The sequence below is a fragment of the Lissotriton vulgaris genome, chromosome 3_1 (genome assembly GCF_964263255.1).
Source record: "Lissotriton vulgaris chromosome 3_1, aLisVul1.2, whole genome shotgun sequence".
NCBI lineage: Eukaryota > Metazoa > Chordata > Amphibia > Caudata > Salamandridae > Lissotriton > Lissotriton vulgaris.
Genome location: NC_141689.1, coordinates 901,276,593 through 901,303,497, shown reverse-complemented (window position 1 = coordinate 901,303,497; position 26,905 = coordinate 901,276,593). Strand labels below are relative to the sequence as shown.

General features: G+C 43.2%; 1 protein-coding gene across 3 annotated transcripts in view; it reads left to right on the top strand.

Moving 5' to 3' along the window:
* DOCK8 (dedicator of cytokinesis 8) overlaps nt 1-26,905 on the top strand; it is a 719,019-nt gene that overhangs the window by 453,358 nt on the left and 238,756 nt on the right. For all 3 annotated transcript variants that reach the window (XM_086961229.1, XM_086961230.1, XM_086961231.1), the window contains 2 exons: nt 8,031-8,132; nt 22,365-22,460. In XM_086961229.1, coding sequence (XP_086817355.1) covers nt 8,031-8,132; nt 22,365-22,460 — 198 coding nt within the window. The remainder of the gene's footprint in view (nt 1-8,030; nt 8,133-22,364; nt 22,461-26,905) is intronic.

Below are 26,905 nucleotides of genomic sequence, written 5' to 3'. Positions count from 1 at the left end.
TCAGGAAAGTATTTCTTGCTTTGAATCCGCTAATAATAATGCCTTTGCACAAAGCGTAATTGATGTAGTTTATTAAGAATCAAAGATTGAAGAGTGTGTAAAATATACCATAGAGTCAACCAACTAATTAACTTAAACCCTCCTCCTCCTCATGCAATGGACGCTATCTTCTTTTTGGGAAACTTTCATAAATTCCCCTAAAGTTCAGGTGCATCATATGGAACACCTTAGTAGAATTGAATCCTAGCTAGCAGGAATGGCGAGGTGGTGAAGAATTAAATAGGAGCAAGAACATAGAGTATTACATTTTCCCTGTTTTTTTCAAAAAGCTAACAGAAAGCGAAGTAATCTTTTTTACAAGGTGAACGCTGCAGCAACAAAGAAGAAAAAACATGCAAAATGTAGATGATTCTGTAGACACAAAGAATTGAACCAAATAATGAAGACCAACCTTTGACTACAGATTCCATCATGACATCATTGAATGAAACAGTGCATACAGTAATGCCTTTCAATGGCTGGGAAAGCATGCGACAGAGGCATCACGGAAAGGAAGCATACTTGATTTAGTGGCCTTTAAGGAGTTGGATGCTGCTTTAAGGGAGGTGGGTAATATACACTCAGCACATAAAGGAGGCCAGACTTCTTTTGCAGATAATAGAAAAGGCTGTTGTGTAATAAGTCTCTCACTAGTAGAGATTAAGGAAAGTAAAAGTGGTCTTGAAAATCGTCTGATGACAGTACACAGGAGGATACTTGTAAATGTCCACTTTCAGTCTGGCTTTATAATGAGAAGAGGTTTAACGAAGGTGAAGGGTTAAATTGAAGCAGGATTTGAAATAATTTGGAAAAATAGCTTGCTTACTGAGATCACTATTATAGATATTGGGAGGATTAGCTGTCTGTGTAATTCTGAAAGTGAAGATACCACACAAGTTAATTTTGTATTCTAAGATAATTTGTTCTTTGGTGATATATTCGACAAATAATCTACATAAAAGTGAAATTGAGGTAAAACCAAATTTTAAAGTATATGGAGTACTGAATTGTGTTTAACACTCTTGTAAGGGAGGCCGCTTGTCTATGGGGCAATTATCTTGCATGAACTGTAGTCTGAATGCCAAGTATTATGATTAGAAAAGGGCCTTAATGGAGAAGGGAAAGGATATGTTAACTAGACTCAAAGCAACGGTTTACTACAGTTTGCCATATCTGGCAGTTCCTAATTCCCACATAACAGCCTGTAACTAGGTCCAAAAAGTGTATAAACCATTCTTAAAAGATATTCCTGATCAAGGCAATGGAGAAAGTTTGACAGACTAAGGGCCTCATTGCAATGTGGGTGGGACTGACACAGGTGATACATCAGTGTCGTTCCCACCAACATCTAAAGCAGCAGTCAGACCGCCACATTACAATGCAGTTGTCTGACCGCATGGGTGAGGGACAGAGCTGCACTTCCGACGTGCTCGAGGAGCCTGTAGGCCCAGCGGTCAGAATGTAATCCCTACATTGAGGGCGGTGCTTGCTCAGGCACCACTGTAGGGATTCCGATGGCCCTTTTTATTTTATTTATTTATTTATGATCTTGTAGCGCTCCTGAATCAGCCCCGAAGGGGTATCTCTGCTCGTAGCTTCTGCAAGAGTGGGCCAAATTGTAGTGATGGTGAGATAGAGAGAGTGGCTGGATTATTATTGTGCGAACAAGTGAGTCTTTAGTTTTTTCCTGAAGGAAAAGAGGTTAGTGATCAGCCTCAGTTGAGGTGGAAGAGAGTTCCACAGCATGGGGCCCTTTCCAGGGGCCTTTCAATGGCGGTCCGACCGCCTTTGAAAAAGCTGTTGGGAATGGACTTTGGAGGGCTCTAGCAAGGCCCACGTACCTTTGTGGCCTCCACAGCCTCCGCCATGAGAGCAGGGGGGCACCACAAGTCATCCATGCCCGTGTCCTGCCACATGGTGCAGGGATGTTTAAACACCTGCCTTTTGGCATTGGGGCTTCTGCTGCAGCCCATTTCCGGGCTGCAGCCCAAGCCTCAATACAAAGATTCATGTTTCCGACTGCCTCCATGGCGGTCAGATCCTAATTTGGCAATCCGGACTGCCGGCTACCTATCGGCTGGCCTCTTTACCAAAACATTGCCGGTCGGACGCTTGTCCGACCGGCATCGTAATTAGGGCCTTGGCATTTTGGAATTTACTTGGTCTTAACATCATGGCCTGTTGGTTAAGAATTGTGATACTTTATTGTTAAACAAAACATGTCAATATAATAAAATTGATATAATGTCATTAATATATGTAATTGATATATTTGGCTTGAATGTTTTTTGAAGTCTGACAATTTGGGTGGAAAAGGATGCACTGTGGGAGACCTGGCTGCTCTGCCAAATAAGGGTTTAAGATGCAAATGCTCAATCATTCATGTGAGTGATCAGAACATGTTTGTAACTCTGATAAATTATCTGGATCTCACACCAAAGTTGGAAGATTTATTTATAAATATTTGTTATGATACTAAGGTAAATCCTAAAATATTTCTAAACATGATCCACAGTTCCGTGGCTGAGCTAAGGTACAATTTCCTGAAGCATTGATTCATTTGGGCAGAGATTTAAACACAAAGATATTACTTTCAAATATACAGGGTTAAGACAAGAAAACAGAATTATCTATTTTCGACCATGTCAACTTTCCAGCCACTGTTTATCCAATAAAACAGGGTTATAACCAGGGTAGAAGCTGTTTGGGAATTGTTTTGGGATATTATGATTGTTAATGCTGACTGTCTTCAAATTAACAACCAGGAGGTAGAACATTTATTAGAAATATTAATATCACCCAACAGAATATCTGCTGATTGACTTCTGAGTATTCTCAAAGCATAATTATTTTTAGGTTCTAGAGTTAGAAAGAAGTGGTCACCTTCAATAAGCTAACACTGATTTCTTTTCAGAATCCTGCAGACTAAATGGATTGTTGTTAACCATAATTTTCAAGTTGCTAATGGGTCATTTTCTATAAAGTAGTTGCAATAAGCAGCGTGTGCTATTGGGGATGATGGTCAGGACATATAACATATATGGAAGTCATTTTGAAAAGATTAGATAGGAAAAGAAACATGAAACAAAGGACTTGGTTCGAAAAGGAGTGTAATGATTATTGGCGCCAGGTTTTAAAAGAACTTTGAAGTTATCTATTTGGAAGACTTCCCATGACAAGGAAGCGATTATAATCTGATAATCCTGGACAGAACAAAGTGACATGCTTTGTAACTTTTAATGGAGTAGACCAGTAAGTACAACCACAACCCTTGTTTGTACCGCAGTGAGGTTAGGCTTTAAAAGCAACTTGAAATGTATTGCTTAAAACAAATTATGAGAACACATCTAACAATGGGATCTAGCTTGCCTAGCGTATACAATTGTGTATGTTTGGTTTGACTAACCTACAGACCGATTCTAGTTGAGTCTGCAAATATCCTCTATTACATAATGAACACATTTCAAAATTCTATGCACATTTCTTGTGGGGATTAATTTAGAATATAGCAAACATTTCAAAGACCCTTGTTCTGCTGTCACAGGTTTATACTACGTTCAAATGATTTGAGCCCATCTTCGATAAGAGGTTCCAAGCATGCCCAGTTCCAAACAGATTCCCTCTATACAGAACAAACTTAACACGAGGAAAGATTTCCATAAGGGAATTTCCTTAATAAGTTTGCTCTCTATTTTATACATAAGCAAAGCAGGAACTTTAGCAATATAAACTCTGAATAGTGCATCAAACTTATGATGACATATTGCTATGAAAAACATTAATAAACTCGAACCTATTGATGCAGTTTAGTCCATATAGGCACGGATATGTAAAATGGCAATAGGTTTGCATCAATCAGCATTTCGATGCGGTTATTATGCATTGTTAACTAAATTTTTTGTGTGCACAAACCTTTTAAAATATCACAATGTTGGTTTTGTTAAAGTTTATATTAAGGAAATGCTATGATGTAAATGTATGCAAAGAATTCGGTTTCCTTTGAATGTTATCAGCATGACACAGTAAATCAATGACCTCTCTCCCCAACATATCCATCTCAGTAACTAGGAAAGTAATTGATTCAAGCGACTCTGGTATCCATTGATGTAATGAGTCCTCAGTTGTTCTATCCCATTTAATATAATTCTGAATAAATTAAGGATAAGCCCCATGGTGCTGGAATATTTTTCAGAAGCCTTTGCAACTGGCATCAAAAGTTATAAATAAGGGTAGATAATCCCTTAAGATGAGTAACTTATCTCAAAGGTAGCAACGTGCTCATTACCATAAATGAGGTCAAAGCAAATGCAACATTCACCCTTATTTCAAGTGGAGAGTCTAGAGCAATCATATTCAATTTTACAATTTAAAACTACTAAATTCAATCTTGATATCCAGCATAATAATTTAATTCAACACTAATCACTTTTAGTATTGAATAGCAGTGGAGCATCCAGCTCTGAGATATCAGTTAGATAAGGGACATCTGATCAGCATAGATGGAACCACTGATGCAGCACTCAAATCGCCAACTAATGTGATTTAACTAAAAGAAATTGTATCTTCAAATTTCTCAATTATGGACATAGATGTTTTCAACTAGATAATTTTTTTCATTCATCAGGAGGTAAGTACATATCGCTCAGCGTGATATTGAGCTTTGACGATTTGGAAACAGCATCATAATCTGAAGTGAGGTCTGTCAGCAAACCTGTAAAATGACCTGAAGTAAAGTCGACAAGAAGTGCAAGATTCATCAAGTGGAGACCAACCCTCTAGTTACAATGCTTTGTGTTTTGACACAACTAAATGCTTAAAATTAGCTTTGCATGGCATGCTGGCCCACTTCCATTTCCTGTTGCTGCTTTGATGCCAGCCTTCTGAAGTTCTGAGAGGAAGTAAATAATAATTTATTGCAGTAAACATTTCAAACGTGACATTCTGATTCTGATGTCACCTTCCTAAACCTCACACACTACACTACCTCTACAACATCACCCTAAACCTCCCCACCCAGTAACAGTGTTTTGAAGTTGCAAAAGTGCGCCATCAGCATTATACCAAATTAAATATGTTAATACATTCAAGGCCATGATAGTAAACACCCACACAGTTTTCGAGCAGGGGGAGTTTGACACGGTTCAAACCACGATTAAAGCATGGCAGGAGTTGGGTAGGCTGGCGGAAAAAATGAAGTTTGTTCAACCTGAACCTGGTAATCATTAATTGATGATTACAGTTGGACATAGAATAAAGATAAGATTCCATCCCACTAACAGTTTTTAACAGGATGTACACACAAACGGAATATTTATGGAACTCCTGACCCTCTCTGTAAGACTGACAGAAATAGAAAGAGTGTACTTGTCTAGAGTACATTCTTTTGCCTTATTAGCTCAGTTATGTCAAATAGAAGGCTGGGAACCGAAGAAGAAAAATGGGTTTTAATACATTTTAACCAAAGTATTTTATGTGCGTTATCATGGGGTTTACAATCCCGCAAAATCTCCCAATTTAATTCCAACTCTGGCTTTACCAGATAGAGATCCATCTTAAAAGTGTACGGAGGGCAATAATATCAGATAAAACATTAACTCCTAGTTCTTGATGGACGATATTCCCAGGAATACCCTGTAGGGTGCTCAAAACGTGTCTACAACATTTATTCTCTATTATCTGGAAAGCAGAAATATCAATATATACCCATCTGTTTCTTTAATAAATAACTGAAGAAATGTATTTGGCATAATAAATCTTAAGGAGAGCTTACAACAATTTCTTCCTCAACAATCTTCATCAAAAATGAATTTTCTATAGAGTCCACCAGAGGGAGCAGGAAACAAGCAGAATCAAATTGAACTACTAAGTAGGGGGCATTATGAACTTTAGCCAAAACAAGCCAACTGTTAAAATTGGGTTTCTATTGGCAGAGGTATGTACCCTGTCAAAGCAGGATCCACAGTCTCAGTCAGGATAAGTCACAACACCCCCTAAATTATGCTGTGCTTGCCCTCTTTTAGCTTGTCACAGAGCAGTCAGGCTCAACGTAAGAGGCAATGTGTAAAGTATTTGTGCAATACTTCAAACAGTAACAGAGTGAAAACACCACAAAAAGACTCCAAAACAGGTTAGAACATAGATTATTAAAAAACAAGAACCAAACTGCAAGAATCCAACTACTAGAAGGCAAGATATGAATTTTCAAATTATAAATGTAAGATAGTGCTTCAAAAAAAGCTATGAAGTGCACAGATGTCCTCCCTTCCTGCCATTGCTCCAGACTCACTCCTCGGAGGTATGCTCCCTTTGTGTGCGAACAGGGCACAGCCTATTAAGGTCTAAGTGTAAGGCAGTGCCCAGATCCTCCTTCCCATCACCCAGGATAGCCCATCAAGATGCGCCTAAGTATCCTTTGTGTTTGGCTGTCCAGAGGGAATACACAAATACCACCTGTCACCCAACCCAGGCTGAACAGAGACATGCAGCAGGTACTACATTGCTAAAATAAGTAATTACAAACTTTCTAAAAGTGGAATTTTCTAAACTTCAAATTAAATTCCAACTTCCCCATAAGTTGTGATTTTAAATTGTGAGTCCAGTGACACAAAACTTGAAAAGTCTATCTCTTCACAATTGGGACTTACACTTTAAAGATGTAATAAGGTAATCCCAATGTTATCCTATGGGAGAGATTGGACTTGCAGTAGTGAAAAACGAAATTGGGAGTTTGTCACTACTAAGACATGTAAAGGTTAAATGCCCTGCCTTATAAATACATTGTGCCCTGCTCTGTGGTTCATACAGGGCCTACCTTAAGGGTGCCTTCTATGTATAAAAGGTAAGGGTTACGCCTGGCAGGAGGTTTATCTTGCCAGATCGAAGTGGCAGTGTAAAGCTGCACATAGAGGCTCTGCAGTGGAAGGCCTGAGCCATGGTTAAGGGGCTACTTAAGTGGGTGGCACAATCAATGTTGCATGTCTACTAGTAGCATTTAATTTACAGGTCTAGGCACAATAAGTGCACTTTACAAAGGACTTATAAGTAAGTTTAGTATGCCAATTGGGGTTAAGCCAATATTACCATGTTAAGGGGAGAAAGCACAAGCACTTTAGCACTGGTCAGCAGTGGTAAGGTGCACAGAGTCCTAAAGCCAACTAAAACAAGGCCAGAACATTGAGGGAGTTAGGCAAAACAATGGGGGAAGACCTTCCTAAGACTGTTAGGTCTAACACCCCTGGATGCAAAACATTTTGGATATAGTCAACTATAAAAAAAAATATTATAATTTGTCACGAGATCTACGGCACCCATAAAGCCCACAAACAAGTCTGATAATTTTTGAAAAACCACTGCTGTTCTGGTGAAAATAACTACATCAGCTGCATACAGCAATGCGAGGAGAGAGCTTCTACCCACCCTGGTCTTTCTCTAAAAGATGCTTTTCTAAAATATGAATATAAAAGGTACACAAAAACAGGGCCAGGATAGAAGGCTAGGAGGTTCCTCTTAACCATTGGTCTACAATATGCTATGTGGCAGGTTGTTGGTCCTAGTTAATACAGACCATGGACAATTTCTCCATAAGGACTGTGCCATAGATAATGATACTGAAGAGGGTATTCAAACTGGACCGTGTTAAGGGCACAGTCACACTAGGGTGATATATTTACCAAAAGAATGTGTCAAGTAGGAAGCATTAGTACCCCCAAAGGAATTTATGGAGCAAGCAATTTCAAATTATTATGTGGGCAGCAAAAATAGTGATTTTTGTTATTTTTGTATGTCTGTTTATATTTGATCGGGACTTTACCAACTTTAAAACCATCCTTTAGTGTCATTTTACATTGTTTGTCTTTTTTGATTGTTACTGAAACGTAATTTGGATATTACTGTCAATATAAAATATTACACTTATTATCAATTTGAATTAATTCTGTACTTTTTCCCCTTTGTCTCTTTCTGATTGTTGATTTTTGCTTCATCTGTTTCAGTGGCTCCCAATTATTTTAAATGACCGCCTGCAGACTGGAACCTATTGCCTTCCTGTCGCATTGGACAAGCTGCCTTTCAACTACTGGATGCACTCCCCAGAGGTACTATCATGGAGGAGTGAGGAGTAAGGAAGCAGAATGCAGTAAAACATAGACAGAGGAAGTAACAATAAGAAATAAAGATATTTCTCCTTGTTATGCCTCCCCTAAGAAGGCATATCTTTTTGGAACATTCCCAGCTCTACCACTTTTGGTAAATCTGGGAATGCGTCAGAAAACCATGGGAGTTGCCTGAGTGTTCCCACGCAACGCCTATGTAATGCCTTCCCAGGGCAGAGAAACGCAACGCAGCGATTTGCGCTGTGTTGGTTTACCGAAGATTTAAGAGGCCCCTCAGGGCCACACAAAGTGGCTTGCATGTCTTCATAAAACTCATTTTTGAGTTACTTTGTGCATGCACCACATTGCGTGGTGCATGATGCGACACACCTGGCCTCATAAATATGCCCCTAAGTGTTCAAATATTAAGAGTGAATTATTGAATAGGCGGTAACCCAGCGAGTAACTACAGACTCTATACTAATGGAAGGAAAGTTGATTTACCATATTATATGTCAGGCACACTGTCACAATTATGAAAGAGCTGTTTCTTATTGGGATGTTATGTATTTACCTCTGGTGCTCCCCTTATCACTCACAGTGCTACTCTGGTTACACCTTGTATTCAGCAAACAAGCCTTTTCAGTCAAACTTTTCACCTTCTCCCACGAGATCCTAAACACTTGTCTCAGGACACGACCCCAGGCATGGATCATAACATTAAGGGACTCAGCGCCCCGCTGTTGATGGCATCTTGACCTGAGTGTTTTAGAGGTGAAAAGCCTTTGGAATGTCTCTCTGTACCTTCGGCTTTTGGCCTCTCCTCCTCTTTCTTCTCTGTGTTTTCACTTCTCTTCACCTCTATACCTCTGTCTCATTGCTTTCTCCTCCACTCTTCTGTATTCATCCCACCTCTACCTGCTCACTCCTACTGTTCTCCTCCACCTCCTCACTCCATCTCTACTCTGCATCCTCGCTCTGTCTCTCTTCTTTTTCCCTCCTGTTGCCTTCTGCAACATCCTACTCCACTTTTGCGACTTGCTCTTCACTGTGAACTAGCTGTTTCCTGGACGTCCAGTGGTTAATCTACCATCTGCAGCATTTGCTTCCTTGGGACTTACTGGAAGGTCAGGCAAGGCACACTAATGTTAGGTCAAAGAGGAGTGTATGAAGTGAGATCACAGGACCCAGTTCTCCGTGACATGAGGGAGACTGGGTAAGCAAGCTAACACAATATCATGAAAGGAAATGTTGTTCCCTAGTGCAGGCCTGTTGATATACTTTAAATTGTCAAGGCTAAAATTCTGAATTGGCAGGATTTGGTGACTCTCTCTATCCTACTTACATTTACATTAAAACGTTATTTAGCAGTGCGAGGATGACCCCCTACAGATGCTTTCACAGTGAATTATACTTTTTAACTGGAGACCAATAAGGTTGAAACCAGTATTAATCTTGGTTTATTTACACATTCCTGTATACCACCAACCTGTGAGAACAAGTACTTTCTCTCCATGAATCTGATTAAGCTATCGAGTTTGCAGCACAATAACCTGAACATTTATTTCTAAGCCAATAGTGTTCCGACAGTCTAGCTGCCTCCTCTTTTGCAGTGTGAGGGGGCTAAAGACAGAAATTAATAACATTCACTGTTGACATTTTCAAGATTTACCCTCTGTGCTAATACTCAAACAATCTGGTCTGGTTGTGTTGGGCTGGGCTGACAATGGATCACAGCTCCTCACCCTTGTGGTTTAGTTTTATTTCCCTGTGGCTTGCTCAGAAGGCTTTTTAAAAATGTAATGAGTCCCAATTTATGCAAGGATTGCTATTGTAAATAACAGGTTCCAGACACATGTTTCTAGATCAATTACTTTTAAATGATGGCATGCCTGGAAATCACATATTTACTCTACCCTGGGCCTTGGGTAATATTCCAGTCTGGCGTCGCACCCACCTCACCTGCTTGACATCATTCATCATAAAGCTGCCTGCGAAAACATTCCTAAATTCCTTCGCCTTGACGAAAGCTATACAGCCAAATGGAAACCAGCCCAGATTGGTGATTGTGAAGCCTATCCCTCCAAATCTACTGCCTCTGTTTTCTACACAACAGCCACCTCCAACACCTGGATTTCTGACTCCACAAACCCTCACCAGTTTCTTGCTCATTTCCTTTTAGCACTTCTGCCTGCCGACTCACTGCAATTTCCTGGATGCCAGATCATAAATCAAGCAGACAGATCACTGGAAAAGCAGTGGAGAAAATTCAACCTCTCCCCTAAGAGCACATCTGTCTCATACAGTACTGAGGGAATAAACGTGCCTATTTTAAGAACAACTGCATGTACTGCCACACTTTAAAAATTCACGGCTATTCAAGAAGCTGAAATACCTAGGATCTTTGGTATACCAAAGCTCAAATCTCTGCCTTACCAGACTTGTAACACCAAGGTTATCAACTTTTGACAACCAGCTGTTATACTAATTATCACTAACTCTATCAGGGCTCCTCTTTAGCTTAGGAGAGTCCCTTAACTGCTCAAACACATGCTGAAAACCCCATTATCGAAAAAGCTTAATTTATTTCTCAAGTGTCTTACCAGCAACAACTTGTGTCTCTCTCCATTGTCTAGATAAAATTACTAAAAGTGTGCAAATACCCATCTCTGATCTTACCTGGAAAAGAATAACTTCCTCTGAATGTTTTAATATAGGTTCGAACTCTGAAAAGGGCCAAGGCATCCCTCAAGAACCTCACAGAAAATATACATACCATATTGGACTTGGGACAAATATGTACTCTGATCCTCATTGATCTATCAGCTACATTTCTCACAGTTGCACTGAATATTCCTAAACTGTTTTGCACGAAACAATGATTTTTGTAGAAAAATACATGGGAAACCCGAGGATATATTGGGACCAGGGGTACATATTAGTTTAGAGGGTCCCTATGACCAACAGTCATACATTTACTCAAAAGAAAAAGTTAGAGATACAATGTTTATCAAAGCAAATAAAATATAATTTATTTAACAAAGAAGTCAAAATTGTGGGTAGAAACTGAACACGCAGAAGACAAAAAATCATATAGTCAGACTCAGGCACTAAAGCTGGGGGTGCAGGTAAAGGGAAAAACTTGTCAGATCAGAAATGTAATCAGACAATAGGCGTAAGGACTTCAGAAACTAGAGAGTTCAATCAAGGTTCAGACAAAGCATAAATGGTTAAGAGAACTCAAGGAATGCATTGATTATGGAAATGCAAATACCTAGGGCAACACCAATATATTCAAATTGAAGAAACTTTCGTAAACATATAGGGACAACAACAATGAATATAATCGCATACAAAAATATTTTATTTAAACAATACAAAATATATATTTACAAGGATAATAACAACGAGATTAGGATAGACTGATACTATGTTGCAGTTCTTAATATATAATGCACAATTAGTCAAAAGAAGTACTGGTCAATTGTATAATCAGTTGGCAAACAGTGGCTTACCAAACAAAATTCCACGGTTTGCCAACTGCAATTCTTTGCGCCTTATAAATTATAAATGAAGAATTGCAACATATTATCAGTCTATCCTAATTTTGTTGTTATTGTCCTTGTCTGTGTAACTTGTTTTTACTGCGAAAGAATGATTTTAGAATGAATGTAGACACATTTGAAGTATGGATGTGAATCACATAGCTAAATATATATTTTGTATTTTTTAAATAAAATATTTTTGTATGAATTTATAATAAATTCTTGTTGTCCCTATATGTTTAACAAAGTTTCTTCAATTTGAATAAATGTGAGTTGCCCTAGGTATTTGCATTCCATTATTTCCCTGCCTTTACAAGATACATGTCCCCTGACTTCAATTTCCAGAAAAAATAGGTATTATACGAAATACCATGTAGTGTTGATTGAAAAACATATGACAGTTATGAAGAAACTGCATTAGGCCATGATAAATATGTTGGATTTGATTAAGTCTAAATAGGTAGCAAGCTCTTTGGTGAACTAAGACGGAGTTAACTAAAAATAGTAAATTAGCATTTCAGGATTATTTAGGTGAGATAGTAGAGGATCAGGGTCCTGTTCGAGGAGCATTTAGTGGTTGGTATAAGTGTGAGTACCATTAGGATTCACGCTCTAGCTACACTGGGTAAGTATATTACACATCTTGGCCATTATCCATGTTTTGTATCAGATGGAGAATTCTGTGAGTATTCCATGCAAGACTGGTTACATGTGCATCCTTAATGTTACTCTTCTACTCTTTGTTGAGGATGCAATATATAACAGTTAACAGTCTTCTTCAACAGCAGATTCATTCATTAAAATCTTGTTTGGGAATTAGACTTCAATCAAAATCCACGTCTTGGTGGCTGTTGCATGTTCTAAGTGGCCGTACGGGTGTACATTTTGTAGGCAAAATTACAGACACTGTGCATGCTAACTTAGTTTTAGGTGGTCATTACATTCTGAACACTTGCTATTTCCGTAGGCAAATTGTTTCTAGGCTGACTCACACTTCTTTCTCGTTTGAGATTCAATTGCAAGTTAAAATCCTCAGCAATTTTGAGTTGGATGCTATTCCAGAGAGTGCAAATTTATATGGCTGAGATACCCGCCACCCCCTCTCAACACAATCCCCAAAGGAGGGAAACCGGAAACAGCTCTTAAAGTTTTTGGAAGAGGGAGGGAGTGACCCTCCCGGCCGTATTTATTAAAACAAAAATTAAAACATTAAACAGTTCATATTAATGTACAATTTCATTACCACATTGCGATGTTTGGCTAACCTTAACAGATTCTCTAATACAGAGGTTCTCCTAGCCGAACTAACATCCTACAAAACATTTTCTTGAAATATTGAAATTGTACATCCTAACGTTTAAGGGCCAACGGCAAGGTCGTAACCGGTGTCAAGATCCCTAACCAGAAATACCCCCCCCACTTGGGAGGGGCGACAGCACTGAGGCGTACCTCAAGTGCAAACTACCAATTTCCCTTGACTTGACGGGGGCACCAATAAACTCGACGCCAGTTAAAGGTCGTTCGAGGACTCGTGTGAGGTTATCTAGAAGGTATCGTAGACCTCCCCCCAAACCCCGCACAACTTACCACATCTGCCGTCGCAGACGTTACTGGCCCCGGGAAATTCCCCAGGAGGGGGCTGTAACCCCTCCTACACAGGAAGGGGCCTTGACCGCCTTTCCTTTTCTTTCGGCGACCCATCCTTAGAAGGGACCGCCTCCCCGTTGAGGGGCCAAAGGCCACCTCTCCCGAGCGCTCCCATCCGTGTTGGGTGACGCCCACTCATAGGGATCTTCCAATTAGTGCTCACCGATCATGACCTTACCGCCCGACCAAAATAAATACGACAATTCTAACTAAATTACTAAATGACTCAATTACTTGAAAGACAGTAACACAACCACTTTATTAAAACATGCTTACTGATGAACCCTAAAGCAGGATTACTATATTTGTAAAACATACCACAAATTGACCATTCTTTATTGCATATTCAACGTTATCACGATGCAAATCACACCTGTAAACAAAGAATTAGAGTTACCACATCAAACTTTATTCAAAACAACTTGCTGTCCTCAGGGGCTGGTGGGTGGGTCAAAATTGGCTCTTTGTTCCGTCTCGAGCTCTCGTACAGCGAGGAGGTGCAGCTTCAGAGCACAGGAACAAGAGGATGCCTTCAGGTCTTGCGTCCCTTTTTATCCGTCTTCAGGGCGGGCGTAAACCCGCCCCTGACTGCCCCGAGGGCGTGGCCAGCCGCGTCAGTGTCTAGGCCAGCCCACTCTAGGGCGGGAAAAAGCGCGCCCCGGCTACGCCGCTTCGGGCATACCAGCCGAGACGCGCCTCCCGCCCAAAATGGCTTCCCGGGGGGATCGAGGTACTCTGCCATACGTTCGGGGGGACCGAGTGGTCGCCCCTTTCCATATGGCTGAGATACCCGCCACCCCCTCTCAACACAATCCCCAAAGGAGGGAAACCGGAAACAGCTCTTAAAGTTTTTGGAAGAGGGAGGGAGTGACCCTCCCGGCCGTATTTATTAAAACAAAAATTAAAACATTAAACAGTTCATATTAATGTACAATTTCATTACCACATTGCGATGTTTGGCTAACCTTAACAGATTCTCTAATACAGAGGTTCTCCTAGCCGAACTAACATCCTACAAAACATTTTCTTGAAATATTGAAATTGTACATCCTAACGTTTAAGGGCCAACGGCAAGGTCGTAACCGGTGTCAAGATCCCTAACCAGAAATACCCCCCCCACTTGGGAGGGGCGACAGCACTGAGGCGTACCTCAAGTGCAAACTACCAATTTCCCTTGACTTGACGGGGGCACCAATAAACTCGACGCCAGTTAAAGGTCGTTCGAGGACTCGTGTGAGGTTATCTAGAAGGTATCGTAGACCTCCCCCCAAACCCCGCACAACTTACCACATCTGCCGTCGCAGACGTTACTGGCCCCGGGAAATTCCCCAGGAGGGGGCTGTAACCCCTCCTACACAGGAAGGGGCCTTGACCGCCTTTCCTTTTCTTTCGGCGACCCATCCTTAGAAGGGACCGCCTCCCCGTTGAGGGGCCAAAGGCCACCTCTCCCGAGCGCTCCCATCCGTGTTGGGTGACGCCCACTCATAGGGATCTTCCAATTAGTGCTCACCGATCATGACCTTACCGCCACAGGCCGGATAGTTGACCGGCTATCCGGACCCCCCCACAAAGCTCCTACCTAAAGGTCATGTTGTAACGTTTTTAACCATGCTAAGAAGTCTCCTATGAGTAACTCATTCCCCACCCGAGACAAATGCACACCATCCCCCAAATACATACTGTCATCATTAATACAGCCATGCGGAATAGAATGCAATGTCCTGGAACGGAACAACCTACTCACTTTGTTATTAAGTTTTCTAACAGAATGATTCAAAGCGGAAATAGAAATAGCCCCCCGCCACACCTTTCGTGGGATCATATGGGACCACGCAATTGTGCACCCCGGAACTCTCCTCGCCAACCAACTTACAGTGGAAAGCATTGCCTCCAGGAGAAGTCGTCTACCGGTGGTGACCAAATCATTGCCCCCAAAATGCACTATAACTATAGCCGGCGGTGACCTCGTCCGCCCTAACAGACCCTCGAAAAATGACTGAAACTGGTCAATACAGAGACCGCCTCTTCCGTGGAAGGACACCCTGTACCCGTATTCCCCAGCTACGTGAATCATATCACCTGCTTTGAATACGTCCGCGGCACGCCTCACGTATGAGTGGCCCACGACCCACACCTCCTTTTTCACAGCCGGTGATGTCTGACCGCTGGCCCGGTGTTGGGTCGACTGCATAGTCCGCCCCGCCTCGTAGGCTTGCGTAACTGAAAACCAAACAAAAACAAGAAGCGTGAGTACATTATTACAGCTTCACAACATGTGCAACCGCACGTATCTCTTATAACAATTGGAGGACCAACGCCCCACTCGTTTCACTTGTTCAACATTAAGACCCCTGGCTGTAGCTTCCGTAGCAGCCCCTATCCGAAAGGAATGGGTCCCAAATTCGCCCGGGTTCAAGCCCGCAGCGGCAATTGACATCGCAAGCACCCGCTGAAACTGAAATTTCGTCAGTGGGGTGGCGTCTGCGTGTCTTAACAAAGTCCCCCCCCATGATGCCACCCTTCGTGCTAGGTAATCTTCTAAACACTTTACCGGACACATGGAGGACCCGGGAATCCTGCGTATGATTACGCAGTCACCCATCCCATCTTGATCAGTCTTGGACCTTACAAAGGAGACTGTCATTGTTTCTCCCCTGATCTGAACGTGTTCCTGGCACAAACCCCCTGCCACATCCAGTTTGTTCCTTGCAACTAGTTCGCTTACCCGCATCGCCCCGTGAAATGCTAGCGAAAAAGCGGCTCGGAACAGCACCGCCTCAAACTGAGATGAACATGTGGCCGGGAGTGTGGCCAACAACTGGGACAATCTATCCAAACCTATCGGGCGCCTTTCATCTAATCTGCGACCCTCAAGGCGTTGCCACCCACGCAGCGCTTTCTGTACAACGAAAGACGCTGTCGGGTCCTGGATAGCGTGTGCTCTGGCAACAAAGGAAATGGCAGCACGATGCCTCTGGGCCGTAGCCACCGATTTCCCAGCCCTACGTAATGACATCAGAAAATTCACTACCCATTCCTCGTGACCCCAAAGCCGCTCTCTATCAGTCCCCAAAAAGGCTAAATAGGACCGAAACGCCCCTTCGTATGCCTTCCTCGTCCTTGGTGCTAGACTCTCTCCCACGAGGTGACGAAGTTCGGGGCACCGAGAGACCAGAGAGCTTCGGGAAAGGGTGCCGGCTCTGGGTCCGCTGAGGGAAGGAAACCCGAGAAAGCCTGCATTTGAAAACGAGACAGTGCATCAGCCGCCTCATTCATTACCCCTGGGACATGTTTTGCTCTGAATAGCACATTCAGTTGCATACACAGTAAAACAATTTCTTTGAGCAGTCTTAAAATCAATTTACAACGTGCTGCCTGACTATTGATGCACTCAACCACGGTCATATTGTCAGACCAAAATATGACAGAGTGATCTTTGAACCCTTCGGGCCAGGTTCTCAGGGCCACCAAAATGGGAAAAAGTTCCAGGAAAGCAATATTAGTTGTCAGACCACTGTCATGCCACCATGTCGGCCATCTCTGTGCCGACCATTTTGTGCCAAAGATGGCACCAAAACCTATGCTTCCTGCTGAATCTGTCCACAGCCCCAGCTCGTCAGAGGACACGGCTGGTTTGTTCCAGACCACTCGACCATTAAAATCCGCCAGAAATGCTAACCAAATACGCATGTCCTGGCGGACCTCAGCCGATAGTCTCGTGTGATGATGGCCCTCCTTTAGGCCGCCCATAGCTTGGGAAATTGACCGGGAAAAGGGGCGGGCCATTGGTATCACCCTCAGGGCAAAATTCAACTGTCCCACCAACTGCTGTAGTTGATGCAGCGTAACTTTAGATGCATTTATACATACTTGCAGAGTTGCCCTGAACTTCCCAACTTTGTCAGCTGGCAATCGAAAACAACCCTCACTGGAATCTAACTCGATCCCCAGAAACTCAAGGCAAGTCGCAGGACCCACCGTCTTACCTGGTGCCAATGGCACACCAAACTGTTTCATTAAGACACAAAATTCGGCCAAGGCCTGGCCACACTCGAGATCCCCGGCTGCCCCAAGGAACAAAAAATCATCAAGGTAATGCATTACATGTTGGAAACCCGTCTTCTGTGTGAAGACCCATTGTAGGAAACTACTAAATTTCTCGAAATAGGCACAAGATATAGAGCACCCCATCGGCATACACCTATCCATGTAATAACAACCCTGAAACATGAATCCCAGGAGACGCTGGTCGTCTGGGTGTACCGGGAGCAGTCGGAACGCTGATTCGATATCTGATTTCGCCATCAGCGCCCCGGGCCCCAGGCGATTCAAAATGGCTACGGCCTCATCGAAGGATGCGTACCGCACCGAACACACTTCTGGATCTATTGCATCGTTTACAGAAAGACCACGTGGAGCTGATAAATTATGAATCAGTCGGAACTCGCCTGGATCCTTCTTGGGGACCACCCCTAACGGGGAACAAACAAAATTCTGGACCGGGGGGACACTAAACGGGCCGGCGACCCGACCTCGAGTCACCTCTTTCCGGATCTTATCCTGTACTACGGTCGTATGCTGCAGGACGGAAAGTTGATTTTTACACTTTTCCACACCCTGAAAGTCCCCTACCGGGATGCGAAAACCATAGGAAAAACCGTTCCGCAGCACCCCAGCAGAAGTACGATCCGGGTATTCACTGAGCCAGGGAATCATCGCCAAGGTATCAATCGGGGTAGGTAAAGGCGCCCCTCGGACTATATTAGACCTGTTTGGCGCCCCCTCTCCCCCCATTATCACCCGTTTTGGCTCTGCACGTGGACTCAGGATGGAACGACCCGCATCCACTACACTCATGTTTAAATTTACACGATCCCTGTGGCCTAGTACATTTACCTCTGTTGAAATTAAAGCAGAACCCCCTTTTTCCTGCATTGCCGGCAGGTCTCGAGTGATCTTCGGTACCCGTACCTGAACGAAAGGGCGTCCCCCCATAATGGCGGGAGGATTCGCCAACATTACTTCCTACCAATGGCATTTTCAACATACCCGTCTCCTTCATTTTATCCCATGTCAGAGAATCGTAACAATCCCAGGTTAAGCTTTTGTTATGCTCCTTCGCCTTTCTAAACAGATTATCGTAGCAGAACCAATGGTTACCCTGGTGTGATGTCGAGTACCCCATGATTCGCGACTGATAGGTTGGCAACTCGGAAAGCAACTCAGGCCTACGTTCCCCTAAGATCGACGTAAAAATTCCCCATGCCTTGCCCCAATTGCCAATATTCTCGTTCACTTTAAAGGCGGCCATTTTTGCGCTCCAAACACTCGGGTGCATGAGATCCTTCTGACCCTTAACATGCTCCACCTCATAATGATCAACAAGCAACGAGAAGATGTTCACATATTCCCCTGCCCAAATTTTTTCCTTAATCGTCAAAGGAACATGTTGACCCAATCTTTCTCTACGAGAGGGTGCTGACTCATCCCTCGCAATCGGCAATGGCCGCTTACCTGCACCGGACGCTGCCTCTGCGGTCGCACCCGTCCCTGGTGTCCTGTCCACTACTGCAGCCGGCACGGACACCTTGGCTGCCTCCCGTTTCTCACGCAGTTGCTTCATCAGCGCCTGCGCGTCGACAGCCGTGGCGCCCTCGTTACCTTTACCCAACCACGCTGCCAATTGTGCTGCCAGCTCGGGCGGCATATCGTCCTCGGACACGGGGGTGACCACAACGGGTATCGGATTCCCCTCCTCCGGCACGGGAGTTGGTGCCTCGAGCGGGGCACTGGGACCCGGGATGTCTTCTCCCGCTGCTCCCCTCCTGGGCCTCTTGTTTTTCCCTCCCGGGGCTGCTCCCGCCAAAGGACGTTTTGGTCCCCCTTCCTCGCTCTTATCCACCCGCTTCTTTAGTTCGGACATCTCCTTCATGAGAACACGCAGCATCTGTTCAGTAGTCATGCGTTTTCCCGCCTTCTTCGGCATTCTCCAACAGAGTAACTGTAAAACAAACAAGAACGATTAAAACGCTCAAAATTGGCTCTTTGTTCCGTCTCGAGCTCTCGTACAGCGAGGAGGTGCAGCTTCAGAGCACAGGAACAAGAGGATGCCTTCAGGTCTTGCGTCCCTTTTTATCCGTCTTCAGGGCGGGCGTAAACCCGCCCCTGACTGCCCCGAGGGCGTGGCCAGCCGCGTCAGTGTCTAGGCCAGCCCACTCTTGGCGGGAAAAAGCGCGCCCCGGCTACGCCGCTTCGGGCATACCAGCCGAGACGCGCCTCCCGCCCAAAATGGCTTCCCGGGGGGATCGAGGTACTCTGCCATACGTTCGGGGGGACCGAGTGGTCGCCCCTTTCCATTATAGTGTCATCATCAGAATTCTGCAGGAAATGGAAGCTAGTGTCATTAGTAGCATTTTTTACCATTTTCGCCATTTCACATTCTCATCATCTTTAAGTTCAGGGAAAACAATATGCTTCACTCCTTTGAATGTAAAACAACCTCTGCTCTTATATCCGCTAACTGCTTTTAACAAGATATGATACCTGTTGATTTGATCCAATACTGTATCTCTTTAGAAACATGATGAATCTTGTGAGTACTGTATCTGATTTGAATGAACAAACACATTCCCTTGATGTATCCCTTTTCTTCTGCTTCTGAACCTATTTTCATCATATGTGTATATGCATATGTTATATATGTATTGCAGATGTAAGTATAAAGAGGGAGAATTCTAAAAAAAAAATGCTAGTTTATGGCGATGCTTTCATTTCTAAGGAGGCAAGCATGACCTCCTAATCAAAAAGCAATAACTACGGACTACTGATGCTTCTCTCATTTGCTCTATTTCCTAACTACCATAATTGTCTAGCTGAAGGTTAGCAGTAACCCAAAAAAACCAGTCCTTTGTGGAAATCAACTCAGGTTAGTTTTATGCTGGCATAGGGCATATATATTATGTCTCAAGAAGTTTAGTAGATCAACTTTGATTAAAGGTAGATAACAGTTGTCTAGGGAACCTTATCCTCTTAGATATATGTCTGAAATGCCTTCCAGCAACAAAGAATCAGTACATCCTTCTGCAATGCTTGGATGAACTGCATAACATATGTTTAGCCTTGAAGTGGTTGAGCCCAGAAAGTAGTCAGATGATTTTTATTCTATAAACAACTAGTACTAAACTGACTCAAAGACATGAGTGTGAGCAGATTAACCCAAAGCCAAGTCACCCAGATTCACCCTGGAGAGCAGGGCAAGGTGTGTGGTCAAAGAATACATCACCAAAAGAACAAAGATGGCATGGTGACAAGTTAATCTACTAAAATTGAAACAGTTCCTCCTAGAAAGCAAACTAAGAACTCCCTTGTAGTCTCACATCTTGATGATGGCAATGCTTTTCTCCATGGCATCTCATCCTCTCAAACTCCAGACTGGTCCCGTAAGGGCTTCCTACTTGTCGCAGAATGTCTCATCAAGGGCTTGAGGGACTATGGTCACATCACCCCCACCCTGATGGAACTCCGTTGGATTCTCTTGCTGTTCTGCATCATCTTCAAAACTATCTGCATCAACTACAAAAGCCATCACGACCAGCACCCGTTACTATCTGGCTGGCTCTCAGCACACACGCAGCCAGGACAATCGACTGGAGAGGAAGAAATGCAGAAAAAAAACTAGGCAATTGACCTCCTTCAGTTTTACAACGAGAATCTGGAATGACATCTCCATATCCATCAGGACTGCCACTGCCCTACTCCAATTCAATGCTAAAGACAAACTTTTTTTTAAAGAAAACCACTCTGAGAACCCAGCTACCCCTTCAGTCACTCTTTGGCTGTTTATTTGCCTTTGACCATCTACAAACCTCTACTGCCCTTCATCTAGGTATGCAATATACAAATACTACATACCATGTGTGAGTCTTTAAAGATGAGAACGTTAAACAAAAATCATGTAAATGTAGAGCTAACCCATAGAAAATCCATATAGGAAAATCCGCGTGTGACAGGAATTAAAGTACAAACAATAAACGTTTATTAAAATGAAGAATCACTACTGAAGGCGAAAGGCATTTGTTAGTCATATCAAAATGCAAGCGAATGTACATCATAGGCAGTGAAAACTGAGCCCTTACGTAGCCAATAGCCAGCACAGCGGACGGTCTAGTAAAAAGCAAATGAGAACCAATGAGGATTTGTTATAATGGCTGCTCAGTGAGGCAGGAGAGAAGAAACATGTACAATTTTATAAGAATGAAAATAAATAAGGCTTTGACTATGCAGTCACTGTTGTCTGACAGAGAAAGTTACATATCAGAGCCAATAAGTACATAGAAAACACATCAGCCGAAAAGTTACATTTGCTGTACATCTAATCAATATGCTGTACTATGCATTACATAGAAAACAATTCTACGTTCAGAATATAAACAGCATCTCTGTTTCACTGAAGTAAATTACCTTAAACTCTATACAGTTGTACCTTGTGTCTCTCTAGGAACATCAGCCACAGAAAATGAATACATTTGATGAATGTTATATTGTAAACAGACCTTAGGCTGACGCAATTTAGTACAATGTATATAATGCTCGAAGGTCATATCTGAGGTCCGCGTTAAAAGGCAGGGAGGGGAAAGGTGTGTTTGTCAAATACTAGAAAGGACACGTAGTAAAACTCTGAAATCGTGAGCAGGCCTAAAGCATCGCGCATGTCAAGCTAACAGAACATAATTATATTAAACACAGTACAAAGGTTGCTTTGCGACTCTTTAGATTTAACTGGGGGCAGGTCACCCTAGATCGTCCCCATGGGTCGGCCTAATCTCTGCTAATGTTTAGTTTTTATTTATCATTAGATGCTCAGCTTCTTGTGCAACTGGCCAGTAACTGTTCAATGTCAGCAGCCTACCTCAAAGGGAGCCTCACCCTGATCAAATGCTGAATTTCCCAAAAATTCCTGAAATCAGTTTATTCTATTTCCACATTTAAAATTACACTTGGACTACAGATGATGAACCCCTGCATGCTCTTATGTCTTTCGCAGAAGGTTCCGCAACAGAACCCTCCCATTAAGTGGGTTGAAGGACACAAAGGCGTATTTAACATCGAAGTGCAGGCTGTTTCATCGGTTCACACCCAGGTAAGTGACAGTTATGACACAGCATGTTGAAACGTTTCTGTCTGGAAATATTCATCAGGGCATTTATGTGTCGATGCAGTGGTTGGATGTGCAAATGTCAAAAGGGTGCTGTACTGGTCCAAAATTGCCTGGCACTTGTGCAGTGTATTAAGTATAGCCCAATACTTTTAACACTTGTCTAGAGATGGAGCTAGCGTATGTAAGCGCCTGGTTTAGAACTAGGGGGACTGAAAAAGTGATGCTGTTTGTCATGGAAATGTTCCTTAGGAAGAGAGTAACTGACTTTCCAAAAACATTCAATTGTATCCCTTTGTCAAGTGACTGACTAGTGCAAAGTGGCATTCGTACTCGTGCAGTTACACCATTTTCACAAACCAGTGCAAAGTTGGTAAACTCCGGTGCAATTAACTTAGTATGGGCCAACAATATCAGCACAGGTCCAATCACCATTGTAGACTTCCTGCTAGTTGGATAGTAGGTGTCATCCGACGGTGTGGGGGGGCAGACGGGGCATTATTTACCAGGCCACATGCTTTTTCAGGCCCCCGCACTTGCTCAAAAATGTATTAATAGATTTTGAACAATCCTGTCCTGTTTATCAATGACGAAGCTGCTAATACCAGTACATATCACTGTAGGTTGGAGCTGCTGTGTTGACGCTTTCCCGAATGCAGGCGGGGCGGGGCGGGGAGGGGGGTAGTAAACTCCGGCGTACGGCCTAACGGAGGTAAGTACATAAATAAATAGCAGAGGGGATGCTGTGGGTTTGAGGGTCGGGAGCTGTCCTGGGCCTAGGACGATGCCATGGGCATGTTACAGCTCCCCCAGTTATGCAGAACGAGGGCTGGGCTCGACTGATCTTCTCAGCCTTATTATCTCTGTTTGAAATGCAGGTTTGATGCTTCCAGACCGGTAATAAGCAGGGCCAGTATTTGCAGACCCAGGGCTTCTGGACCCAGAAACGCTGGACTACTCAGAATTGCTCAGATTGTTTACCCACTGGGCAATGAAGTTTTATAGCCAAACTTGACCCAAAGGTATCGGGTATCAGAGCGCTTTACACGAGCATCAGTTGTGTTACATGAGGACACACTCATTTTTGTTAGGCAAGGGCCGGTTCCCCAGATTTGAGGTCGACCGCCCGAGAGCTTCCTGGTATATATGTGCCTGTTCCAAAGGATATTGTTGAAATGTAATCCAATGAGTAGTTGCAGACTGTAATGTGTTGTACTTGAGAAGAAATTATCTTCAGATTTAGGAGATTATATAAAGATTGGCATCCACCTACTCAGAGTCTGTGCATGGATATCCACTTTCTAAATATCCTCTTAGTCGCTTTTGTGTAGGAAAAACGTCATCAGCAGTATGGGTCGTAAGGTGGTCCATCAATGGTCGATGTGTGATATAAGCCCATTGGATGGGCAGGGGCCTCCTCTCAAATAGTTGTTTCTGCTGCTTTTAGGGAGGTATTGACTGTTCAGTGGACTGTGTCAACATGTGCAGGTCAAGCAGCTCTCCACGGTCTCAGATACAGCTTGTGAGAACTCACAGTGAAAACATATATGAGAGGTACAAATGTCCCAGGTGCAAAATAATGGTGGAGCACACTGACTTGCATTTTTACTAAATATATGCAGGCTCTTCACATAGACATTTGCGCGAAGTGTGATATTTCAGTGCTCATGAGTGATTGGGTTTCCGGCAATTGTGAGTAGTGTACAAGGACATTCATGGTTGAGATTTTACATACCTAAATTCTATATAGAAGACAGGACCGTGATTGCATAAGTCTCTCACTTCACTTGCACAAACCCAGGTTCAGGGCAGAGGGCCTCAAGCTTTAAACTTTTCCACTACAGGCACAGATATCTGTCTTCTCTTAGGGTCACATCGCTACCAAGTAACACTTACTTCCAGGCAAAGTAGTCTCTACAAGAGATGCAGATCGCAAGAAGGAGTCCCAGTGCCTCTCTAGCATGGGCCTTTGTGGGTAATCTGGCTGATTCAGCAGCTCGAAACATTCATTCCAGCGTGGACTCCTGCACAGCTTGTGCAAACCATCCTTTTCTTCTGCCAGAAACCCCAACAGGTCTTCAAGGATGAATGCATTCTTCCAACGCATCACTGGCATATTATTTATGAGGTTTTCAAGCCTGTTTTGGACCAATGCCAAACTATTCCTATCCCATTGTACACCCACTTTTGCAACAAAATGTTATTACTAAAATCCATTGATGGTTGCATTCATACAACTCAAGTCTTACATGTGTTTCCTGTGATTGCACGTTCTTGTGATTACAGAAACATGACTTGTAAGTAAGTGTTCATCTGTGTTTTTTTAATCCCTTCAATTTCCTCAAAGAAATCAATTATGGTGAGGAATAGGAGATGGCTGGCCTATGTGCTATGCTTAGAGTCACCACTGCTGAACTTCTACCAATGAGGACAAGGGATTCCTCATCCGTTTAGTCAAATTACCCTTCACGGTGATGCGAAAGTTGTAAAGTACATTGCGCTTTTTCCCAATACGCCCATCAGGAAATATGACGCAGTCCTAGGCAACTGTTTTTATATCCACAGAGGGCTTTCTCGCCCAATCTTTTGGGCATATTTGAAAAACTCTTAAAATGAAGATGTAAGAATTTGAAATTTGAATCATTTGTAAAGCGCACTATACCTGGGGGTGTCAGAGCGCTAGCTAAACCTAGGAGCAACTGCAGGAGAGACAAACAAGACCTATTCATCACAACAAGAAGAGCCAAGTTTTCAAGTGCTTACAAAAAGCAGCATGAGAGGAAAGGCTGGGGATATGGGTGGTAAGGGTGTTACAGAGCTTTGCAGCAGCGACCTGTAAGGCCCCCCACTGACCCCCCGCCTGGCTTTCCGTTATCTCAGGACCTCCACCGTTTTACGCTAGGCAGACCTCAACTGTCTATTAGGAGTAAACCAGTGGGAGGCCATTTTCAAATGCATCGCCCCTTGGCAGTGGAGAGCAGTGTGAACTAGACAAAAGGCTTTAATAGTCACGTGCTCTTGGACCCGGCAGCCAATGCAAAGAGCGAATGACCGCTCTGATAGACAGACGTTTAGGGATGTTCAGGACCAGACAGGCAGCTGCATTCTGGATAATCTGGAGTCTATTTAGCGTGCCTCTATTAATATTAAAGTACAGGGCATTGCAATAGTCAATGCACGAAGTAATAAGCGCAATGACCACTGCAACTCTAAGCTCGGCAGGGATAAATGGAAAAACCCTACTCAAGATTTTGATGGTGTAAAAACAGGAGCACGCAAACCTCTTCATCTGAGTGTCAAAGGAAAGGGAGGTATCAAAGACCACACCTACATTTTTTGCTGCAGTAGAAATGACAGTTTGCCAAATAAATCTCAAACTCCGAAGCAAAGGCGACATATTTCTTTCAAATATCATTAAGAGTTATTCACTACCTTAAAGAAGAAATTAATTTATAAATGATTTATTACAAGAGGTTAAGGAATACATGGTCTGTAGACATCCTATGTAGTCTCAAGAGTAACAAGAATCTACACAGTGGCAGAAACCATTGAAACAGTAGAAAGATGTACATTTCTATTGAGTTCATTTCAATATTAACACACTGTGGTGTCGCTGCAGGCAGCTCACATGCACTTTATTAATTAGATGTACTTTTCTTTTCACAAAGCTAAGGAAGATTATTTAGAGTTTGACAAGTGTGGTACATCTGCCAAAAAGTCAACACACAGTTTGCCCAGCCCCTTTAGGGGTGGGCGAAATGTCAGATTTCTGCCAGTGTCATGGGGTTGAAAACCGTTGACTGACAGCCTGACCATCAGAGGTAGGTGTAGGTCAGTGTAGGCTGAAATATCTGCCCTATTTAGGGCGTTCCACCTTAACATTTTTCTGTTCAGGACCATAAGCTCTAAGAAAATCCTAATCCAAGCTCTCATTGTGTCTAGACTGGATTATGGAAATGCCCTCTATCTGGGAGCCCCCATCTCGGCGACCCGCAAATTTCAGGTGGTACAAAACACTGCAGCAAGACTACTCACAGGTACGAAAAACCGCTCCTCAGCCAAACCTGCCTTGAGAACACTCCACTGGCTCCCGATGCAAGAGCGAATTCAGTTTAAAGCTTTATGCATTGTCCCCAAAAACCTTCAATGAAAAAGTCCCCCTGCCCTCAATATCCTCATCAAACCTTATGAAGCATCAAGGAGCCTGCGCTCCAATGATCTACATCTGGTCGAAGTCCCCAAAATCAGGAGGTCCCGTACCTTGGGACGTCGTTTCTCCTACAACGCCTCCAAACTTTGGAACTCCCTGCCTATCTCCATCCACCAGGAAGTCAATCACCTATCATTCCGCAAACAATTGAAAACCTGGCTCTTCCCATAAAAATTCCACCTGCTCCCCCGCACGTCCACAGCGCTGGAATGCCCCCGGG